The 9,662-nt window shown below is 48.9% G+C and overlaps 1 protein-coding gene across 1 annotated transcript; it reads left to right on the top strand.

Moving 5' to 3' along the window:
* The first annotated feature begins 1,705 nt into the window (after window positions 1-1,705).
* OVOL2 (ovo like zinc finger 2) lies at window positions 1,706-8,797 on the top strand. The gene is made up of 4 exons (XM_030448044.1): window positions 1,706-1,960; window positions 2,657-2,847; window positions 5,103-5,292; window positions 8,442-8,797. Exons 1-4 carry the CDS (start codon window positions 1,861-1,863, stop codon window positions 8,750-8,752), a joined length of 792 nt encoding a protein of 263 aa, XP_030303904.1. The 5' UTR covers window positions 1,706-1,860; the 3' UTR covers window positions 8,753-8,797.
* Window positions 8,798-9,662: the final 865 nt, after the last annotated feature.

Below are 9,662 nucleotides of genomic sequence, written 5' to 3'. Positions count from 1 at the left end.
TCTCCCACAAGGAGACTCTAAACTCAGTGCAGGAGTGGGCTAGTCTGTAGGTGCCCCCAGCTCTCACTGTCCTTTCCAGAGTCTGTGCTGTGGGCCAGCAGTCAGGCCTTAAAAGCCTTCTTAGAGGAGCAAACGCCGGGTTTTGGGGTAACTCCTCTGCTGCTTCAGCCTGTGGGATCATGGATCTGCATCCATGCTTCTCTACCAAAACAGGGTATGGCAGGTAGGGCTGCTGCAGCTCCCATATGGTATTTCCTGGATGGAAACACCTATTTCTTTGGGATGCGCAGCCTGGGGGTCTCTCTGGTGGTGTGGCATCTGATGCAGGGCTTGAGGCTGGGGATCCTCCATCCTAACACCTCGCTGGGGCTCCAGCCACTCCCACATCCACAGGGCTCTGACCTTGACAAGAGCTCACAACAGTATGTCCCTCATCCCCAGTGATCCCACAGTGGGCCTTGCTCCAGAGAGTTAGCAGGAACATGCTTTAAGATGATCTCATTCGTTTGTCTACCATGTTTGAAGGTGTATCCTTCCAGATCTGCCCCCTGAAGTTAAGTTGAAACGAACAGTGAAACTCTCAAAGATTCCCCTGGCCTGTGTTCTACCTGGGAGGAAAGCAGCAGCCCCAAAGAAGAGGGCTTTGAGAGGCCTGTTCATGTGGGCAAACAGCCCTTGGTGCTCAGCCCCACCAAGTGCTCAGCGGCGCAGCCACTGAAAACCAGTGCCAGCTCTGCTGTGAGGATGTGCTTGGGGGGAAGGCCCCAAGGAATGCATTTCCACTGTGTATAATAAAAAAAAGCAGATTTAACAGTAGGCATGAGTCAGTAGAAGGCACCCCTGAATGCTAGTAAAGACCTGAGCACAAGCCACGTGTGAGCTTTTCTGTCCTCGGAGACTTTTCAGTGCAGTTTTGTGGGTTTTCTTCTGTTTCTTTTGCTTCCTTCCCCCCACCCGGTCCTCTTGTCTTTTGTTTCATTTCCACTTCGGGAAGGCGGGGAGAGAACAAGAGGCAAATAAATTAAAAAAAAAAAAAAAAAAAAAAAGAAAGAAAGAAAGAAAGGGGGAAAGAAAAGGTTGAGGCCGTGACACGTTTTTCATTTTAAATCAATGACTGAAACAGAAGTTTTTTGAAATTTTTTTTCTTTTTAACAGAAGAAAAGCTTGTCATTAAGAAAAATAATAACTTTCTTTGCTTCCTACTGCCCCGAGGACAGCTCAGCCTCTTCCTAGGCTCCCTGGAGACCCCTCCCCTCAACTAGCTGCCCCGGGGGAGCCCTCAGTGCAGGCCCCCCTAAGCAGCGGGTCCCGCACCCGCGGGCGGGGAGCAGCTCCGGCCACCCCGGGCATCCCGCTGCGGCGGCGGTCGGACAGCGGGTCTAGCCCCGCCGGGGTAACAGCCGGTGGGGCGGTCGGTAGGTAGCAAAACCAGGGCTCCCCTCCTTCCCTTCCTCTATATATATATATATATTTTTTTTTTTTTTTTTTAATTTTCAGACGTTAAATTCTTTTGCAAACATTCATGCCTTAGGAAGGGCTGGAACAAAGCTCAGCTGCTCCAACCGGTCGGACAGGTAAGCAGACTTGTTGACACCGTTATGTTTGCAGCACGCATGCTCCTTCCCAAGTTTCCTGGTGCATTTTTCTATTCCACCTTATGAAACTTGCCTCCCCCCCCACCCCCGTTCCCCTCCCCTTCCCCTCCCCGCGACTCGGCGGCTCTGACCGGTGCGTGCGGTCCCGCTCCCCGCGGACCCGCCGGGCTGCGGGCGGGCAGCGGGGTGAAGCCGCTGCTCCGCTCCGCTCCTCGCCGTGCCCAGCCCAGCCAAGCAGAGCTCCGCCGTGCCCCCTGCCCTCGCCATGCCCAGAGCCTTCCTGGTGAAGCGCCGGAGCCCGCAGCCGGCGGTGCGCAGCTGGGATGGGCTGCCCGACGAGGAGAGAGCCGACACCTACATCCCAGGTACGGCGCCGACGGGCTCCCTCCCCCAGCACCTCTCGCCGCTGGGAGGGAGAAGGGTTCCCGATGAAGCCCAGCCGTCGTCCCGGTCCGTGCGGGTTAGGGAGAGGGCTTTGCCGGGCCAGGAGAGCCCCGAGGGGGCGGTCGGCGGGCCAGGGAGGGCTGTGCTGAACGGGTTAGGGTATGGGGGGCGACTCGAAGGAACCCTCCGTGCCCAGCCGCCGGGATGCCGGGTGTCGACTCCTCCGGGCAATGCCGCCTCCACGCCTGGCACCATCTCCCACCCTGGGGCATGGAGGGGTTGTGTGTGTCCGGGAAGGTGGGAAAACTAGTTTGCATGAGAAAAGCGGCGTGTGTGGGAGGAAGGAGAAGAAAGGACCTGGGCGGTGGGGGGACGACGATGTCCTCCTGGCCTCCCCCTCCCCTCCTCCTCCTCCTGCTCCTCCTGCCCTTGCCTGGGGTATAACGGGAAGGTGGCGGAGCTGGCTTGTTTGAACTTTGGGACCGTTCGTGTTTGAGTTTCCGATTGCAGCGTGAGCCGGGGATCCTCCCCCACCGCCCGCGGCCCGCCCGCAGGTTAAACACCGGGGCCTGGCACCCGCCCGCTGCCCCCCGCCCGTCTCCGTCTCCGCCTCCCCTCCCCTGACCGCGGCTCCTCGGTCCCCCTCTTAATCGCATCCTCTTCACCCCCGGCTGCAGGCGGGATCGGCTGCATGCTGCTGGGCTACGAGGACAGCTGCAGCCTGGAAAGCAACGGGAGCAGTGGGACCAGGGACGTGGAGCCCAGTGACCCCCCGACCCCCCAGCCCGCCCCCGGCGACTTGACCACGGCCGGGGGGATGCTGCTCGACCTGGCCGTCAAGCGCCCCGTGATCAGGTCGAAAATCAAGGTAACCCTTTGCACCCTGCCGTCTCTTCCCCCGTGATGGGGTGACGCCTCTTCAAGGGCTGGGCCCGGCTACCGGCTGGGGACGCCAGGTGACAGCAGTCCCTTGGCATCTCTCTGCTAGCGGTGACAGCACCGGCTCCGCACAGTGAGATGGAGGCCAGCGGGAGCAGCTGGCGGCAGGATGGTGGCGGCAGGGCAAGCCTTGTAAGCGATGTACCGTAATCTTCCAATGCCCTTTGCCTTCCCTTATCCCTTCCTGGGACGTGCTGCCCCTGGCCTGCTTGGCTCAGGGCCCGCAGGAGCTCTGAACCTAGCCAGGAAGGACCAGCCCTGGCAGCTAGGAGTCATGCCCCACGGTGCGTGGGTGGATCTCGTTCCTCAACGCGGGGCCGCCTTAAAAAGCCGCCTTGAAGGTTGTTGTCAAACCTTTGCTAAGTCAGACTGTGGTGTATTTTCCCCCTATCCCCCTTGGAGGCTGTGAAAGACCGTTGCCACCTTGAGGTGGACCCGCAGTCATGGGTTAAACGAAGCAATTATCTGTCCATTAACTTTGCTGAAGAGTCTCTCTGTTGCATGAGCAGCAGTTCTTACTGACTGGATGTCCCCTGGGCAGAGCCAGCAGAGCAGAACTGTGATTTCCTTCCCAAGACTGAGAAGGCAAATCACTCACGAGCTCCTCTCGGTTCCCGAGAACCCAAGACCATGCAGATGGGGTGAAAGGACCAAAGTCCATTTCTGAACGTCCAGAGTTCCCCTCAGTAGAGGTGGAGCCAGGCCACCCCAGTGCTAAGAAAGAGATGTGTTTACCGGTGGCTAGTTAGCACCTCATTAAGCCCTGACTGTTGCTTTGCCAGATGGAGCTGTAAGAATTCCCAGTCTCTGCTGGGCTGATGGCCTTTCGGCCACCCTGTTATTCATCTCATGATTAAGGGTAGGTTTTCACCCTGCTTATATGAGGTGGAGTCCTACCTCTTGCCCAACAGATATTTCCCAGCCAATTTCCCTTCTAGTTTCACACCTCGTGGTTTCACGGCTGCCTAGTTTTGTTTTGTTTTTTTAATCTTTCTTTACAATTTCAGGTAGCATTGCTTCAGCAGTAAGTGAAGGCAGGGAAAAATAACTATCTCTTCAAAAGAACCCCCAAACGTATTCCTCTCTTTACAAAGAGCTTGCCATGCTGCTATTTGTATTTAACCTACTTCATAAAATTTAACTCTGGCTATTAAAAACGTTCACAGTGAAACCTCATTTTGGCAGAGTTGGGTTTTCTCAGCGTGCCACAGAAACTACCCCAAAGCACCACCAGAGCCAATGGATGTGTGCATGTGGTTGCCTCCTGCTCCACTGTCTTTCCCTTGTCCCAGGCAGCCAGAGGTGAGCACGTCTGCTCCCCAGCAACTAATTAATAGCAAAGTGTTTGCATCTTCCAAACATTAAACCTTCCCTCTGAGGAACCCTCTTCCCAAGAGCTGAATCATCAGTGTCTCTCTTAGTCAAGTTAGGTCATGGTGTTGGCATAATATTTTTGGTGTTGGGAGCGGGAGTGAGGAGATTAACCCCTAATGACATCCTGCCATTAATTAATGAGCCAGGGAGACCACCGGGAGGAGATTTGTGCCATTGTTTCAGCCTCTGCTGAGTCAGTGCAATGTGCCTTTGGTTTATCTCACCAAACCTGCCTTTCTGTTTTTCACTGCTGACTGTTTTTTGAGGGATCCATAGCAGCTGGAAGTGTGATTAATGAAGGCACTGCGTGCATACAGCTTTCTTATGCCAGGGAGGGCCTCCTGTCTCCACCCAGGATATTGCTTGAGTGTAGGAGCAAACACACATTCGGCCCCAAGGAGAGGTGCTCATAGCTTAAGCACATGTGCTTATGGATGTTGCTGGATGAGGGTCCCTGCCTCTGGAAGGTATCCAGTGCACAGGTTTTGTTTTAACCCCTGAAGCAGAGTTGGCCAGTGTTATACCAGTTCCAAATTGTGCACATAAAGTCACCCACTTGGTGGCAAGGCAAGTATGAGGGTTTCACCCAGCAAGAATCTCCCAAATGCTTTCACTTTTCATTTTTAATATATCTCAAGACTTTCAGTACTTCAGCAGTGCTTCTTGGCAGTGGTAAGCTAACGGCTGGACTTGGTGATCTTAAAGGTGATCTTCTCTTCCAACCAAATCAATTAATTTTTTTTTGTGGTTTGTTTTTTTTTTTCTTTGTCATCTGGATGCCTACTCATCCTGTCCTCTTCCATTCCTTAGTTCACCACTGGCACCTGTAATGATGCTATGGTGCATAGCTGCGAGCTGTGTGGCAAGGGCTTTCGCCTGCAGCGGATGCTCAACCGTCACATCAAGTGTCACAGCCAAGTGAAGAGACACTTGTGCACCTTCTGTGGAAAAGGCTTCAATGACACCTTTGATCTGAAAAGACACGTCCGGACTCATACAGGTGAGAACACATTCCCCTGGGACTTGTGGACAGCTCTGGGTAACGAGAAGTATGAGAAGGAGTGAAATGGGACAAGGAATGGGGGTTGAAGTTAACCCAGCAAGACAGTAATACAAGACCTACGTAAACATTTGCAAAATAGCAAGGAAGCGGTGGAGGAAAGGGAATGATGTGTGGACAGATAACAGCCCAGGGACTAAGGAAATCTGAGGAGAAATAATGAAATCCCTGTGAAACAGTGTGGGTGCATGAGCTGCCCTCCAGATCTGTGGTGCTGTGCCTTGGTCAGTGAGACTGGGATAACCCAACCAGAATAACCCACTGCACATTATTGCCAGTCCAGCCTGCAGTGGTGAGCCGGGGCGGACGATAGCTGAAAGTACTTTGCCCTCTAGAGGCAACGGGCAGCACTTCCCTTGGGTTTTCTGTGAACGATTCCCGCTTGCTGTCCTGCAGGATGGGATTATGGGTATTTGCTTTTGGCACCCCCCGGAGAAATCAGAGCGTGGTTCATATGGCTTCTCTAGGGAAAACAGACAACACATCTGATGTCTGCTAACCCTGCACACCCTGCATGTTGCCCTGCATCAGGCTACCAGCTCCCCCAATAATCCCCTGTGGCAGCTGTTGCCCTCTGTACATCCATCCCTTCAGATCAGTTTGAACACTAGCCTAAACCATCTCCCTGCTCACTTGGTGTGCAGTCACAGCATGGGTTGTAAATCAGGAGCAGTCTCCCAGCAGCAGCTCCTGCTCTGGATTGAGAGGGCATAAAAAAAGTTTCCTTTAAGATGGGCTAGTTCCCTCTTCCCTACTCACACCTACACCAGACATTGAGACATAACTGAGGATGCTGTGATTTATGCACGTGGTGGCACTGGAAGAAGGAAAAATCACCATGAAAACAGTGCCACCCATTTCGATGGAAAAGCATTGGCCAGAGAGGGTGTTTTGGGCTAGTTTGGTTTCTTTGCAAAGCTTTCATGTAGAAAAGGAATGCTGGCTGTGAGAGCAGGGAGCTGCTGCTGGACTATGGCAGAAGTATGGAGTCAGAGCTCCTGAAAAAGTGATTTTTCAACCTGCCCCCTCACTCTTTGAGATTCAGAAACTAAATCCAAGGGTATCTAGTAGAATTTAAATATATATATATATGCCATGGCAGGTAGAACTTGCTATGCAGAAACAGAGACAGTTTTATGAAGCTCTGGTGGGAGAAAGAGTCTTTGTACTGGACAGAAGAGAAAACTGACTGTCCTGAAAATGTGAATCTTATGGTTAGATTGTCCTCAAATTCACTAGAAGAGAACTGGTGTCACTATTCCTCTCCAGTATAAACACATAAACCGTATTTTCTTGGTGCCTTGTTATGAAGGGCAGGGAGGCTGTAGCGGGGGTTCTGGCAGCATTTCACCACCTGTCTTTTCCAGGCTCAAATACAGAATCTCGGTGGTGGCCTTTTCTATTTCAAAGTAGATTGCTGTTCAGGAAAGCTGGACTGTATTTGAATGCTAAAAAGAAGACAAGTGGGCTGAAAGTGGTAGTGGGGGTTTTATTTTGTAGCTAGAGATGCTCACCTACATGGGCTCTTAAAGAATTTTGGTGTCACAGTGGAAATTGCCCTGCAGTGGTTGTAATGAGACTGTGCAAGAGCAGGACAGTGTCAGGCAATGTGAAAGTCAAATGTCCTAGTTTAGCTTCGTGGCATAAGCAGACTTAAAAATCAATCAATATACACAGTAAAATCAAAATTTAAAATTATCCTTAAATAATGAAGGGGTTGCCTCATGGGCTGTGCCATCCTGGTATGAGCCCCCTTTTGTGCCTGTGGAGCACCGCAGGCATCAAGAACCAAGGCTAAACTGCCTTCAGATGAGCATGAAACAGCTCCCAAAATACTGTTTGCAAAAGATAGATTTTTGTGTGTGAATTCTAATGAATATTTGGAGTTTCTCTCTGTCGCAGTTTAATGTAACTGAAGGAGTCTCACAGCAGCAGGTGTTAGGAAACTTCAGTCTTGACAGTTCAAGCCAGTGCACTGGGAAACCCTCCTTTTATAAGACTTGCAAAAATGCAGCCAAGGTGCTGCTTACTGGAACTTCTAGTCAGTTTGTATTTATGATAGAAAGATCAATCATTGAGAGATGAGCTTAACACAACACAGTCACAAACTTAAAACTGTCTGTATGAACATGTGTGCCTTGCCCCTTTTTTCCCTGTTTGTTCCTTATCATAGGTCTCATCTTCCACACAACTGTGTTTCACCTTTCTTTGGGAAAAGACAGGGGTTTTGGTAACTCTTTGCATCAGTTTCAAGGCTGGTCTTGGCTTTTAAACTTACTGAGCTAGTCTCATAAGCAAACAGGTTCATTAAAGACTTTTGTCATTAAAGCACTAGGGGGTCACTGTTGTTAAATCAGTGTTGATTGGTGGTAAAGCGGATACTCTTTACAGCTCAGTATTTTTATAATGTTGATTGTTTGTACTGAACAAAAGTGCTCAGACATTCAAATCACAAGTCTGCCCCTTCTCCCTCACCCAGAGGAAAGCATATCTGTTTATTTCGTCTACACTTCTCTTCTGGAAGGTGAACTTGTACTCTCAATAATCAAATCTATATTCTATGAAAACACTCTCGCTCATTTGCAGTACTGTCATTGCTGTTTGTTCACATCAGGCTGCTGTTCAATGAAGGCTCATTAAGCTTTGCTCACTAAATGAGGAAAATTACCATCTTACTTGAGATACAAGATTTCATTCATTATAAAAGCCAAAATGAAAGGTTAGCTGAAACCCACAGTTTTACCTAATCACAGGACTTCATAGAAGTTGAGGCTCTAACACTCGGTTCTGCAAGGGTTGAGAATGGCTTCTTCTTTAGAACCAAAGTGCCAACAGGTAAGGTATTCACTTCCTGATGCATCTCCAGGTTGTTTTGTTTTGTTTATCCTAAATATATCCCCCCATTCCTGAACGTGTTAGCCTGAAAGCAAGATGTTTTATTTAGACAGATAGTTCCTCAGGCTAGCAGCTCCCTGCTGCTAGTTATTTGCTCAATAGCTGATATGCCAGAGCCCTGCTATGAGCTGTTTCTTGAGTCAGCTGTAAGAAACATAAATCAGGACAGTAATCGCTGTCCTCTTATGTTGCAGGAATTCGTCCTTACAAATGTGAGGTTTGCAACAAAGCCTTCACCCAGCGCTGTTCCCTGGAGTCCCACCTTAAGAAGATTCATGGTGTGCAGCAGCAGTATGCCTACAAACAGAGGCGAGATAAACTTTATGTGTGTGAAGACTGTGGCTACACAGGCCCCACGCAGGAGGACCTGTACCTGCACGTTAGTAATGTTCACCCTGGAAGTGCTTTCCTGAAAAAAACCTCCAAAAAACTTGCAGCAGCTTTGCAAAACAAACTGAGCCCTGTCCTGCAGAGGAACTCCAAAGATGACGACAAAGATGAGTAACATGGTGGATTACAGTAGTCTAAAGGAATGAAGTTTACATTTATGACTGTACATATATATATTATTTTTTTTAATAATTCTGAAAGAAATCCCAGAAATGAAAGGGATGTTTTTGTTAATGGGACTCTCTTAATGTTGGTAGAACCTCAACTTGAAAGAAATATTCCCACATACAATGCAAAGATCAGAATTTTTTATCCAGACAAAAAAAGTTGGAAAGCTTGGAAAAAGCTTTCATGTCTTGGATGGAGTTTTTACTGAACTGACATTCAGTCAACCTATTTTCTGTTTCAGCTGTACCACACATCTGAGTGACCACTGACAAACAATCTCAGTGTGGTTTGTAAAGGTAATAACCATTAACTCCTGTACAAATTCCTTTCGAGAGGTTTGGGTGACAAGGAAGAGCAGCTATTAGGATATTGTTCTATGCAAAATGAATTAAAATGGTCTTTAAAACAGGAATACAGTGCACTGGTAAATAAGGTAAAATGCACAAATACCCTTAACCCTGCATGCTGTGCAGGAGACCAATGAATTATAGAAGAGTGACCCAAGGTGAGCTGAAACTTTTTTTAAAGGATGCAGAATTTTTTCCTCTCAAACTTTCTCTACCAGCAAATTGCATTATTCCAGGGCAGACTTACAGTAATGTTTTAGGTACTTTAAACTGTGAAGTTATTTTATCATGTTTAGATTTAAGTGTAAAATTAACTCTGATGTTCCTGGACTTGTCATGCTCACTTTGGGGATTATTACTACATTCTTTTAATATACATCAATAACCCAAACAAAACACTTCAATGACTTGAAGAAATGTATTTTTCTGTCACAACGAAATGCAACTTTTTGTGAGTTTTGTGGTGTGTATGTGTGTGTGTGTTGATTAATGGATTTTTTTTTCTGTTTA

Source organism: Calypte anna, chromosome 3 (assembly GCF_003957555.1).
Source record: "Calypte anna isolate BGI_N300 chromosome 3, bCalAnn1_v1.p, whole genome shotgun sequence".
Classification (NCBI taxonomy): Eukaryota; Metazoa; Chordata; class Aves; order Apodiformes; family Trochilidae; genus Calypte; species Calypte anna.
This window is presented reverse-complemented; position numbering and strand designations above follow the sequence as displayed.

Coding starts and splice junctions, on each gene's coding strand:
- OVOL2 (XM_030448044.1), top strand. CDS start 1,861: ATGCCCAGAGCCTTCCTGGTGAAGCGCCGGAGCCCGCAGCCGGCGGTG. Junction 1,961..2,656: donor AGCCGACACCTACATCCCAG/GTACGGCGCCGA, acceptor CCCCGGCTGCAG/GCGGGATCGGCTGCATGCTG. Junction 2,848..5,102: donor TGATCAGGTCGAAAATCAAG/GTAACCCTTTGC, acceptor TCCATTCCTTAG/TTCACCACTGGCACCTGTAA.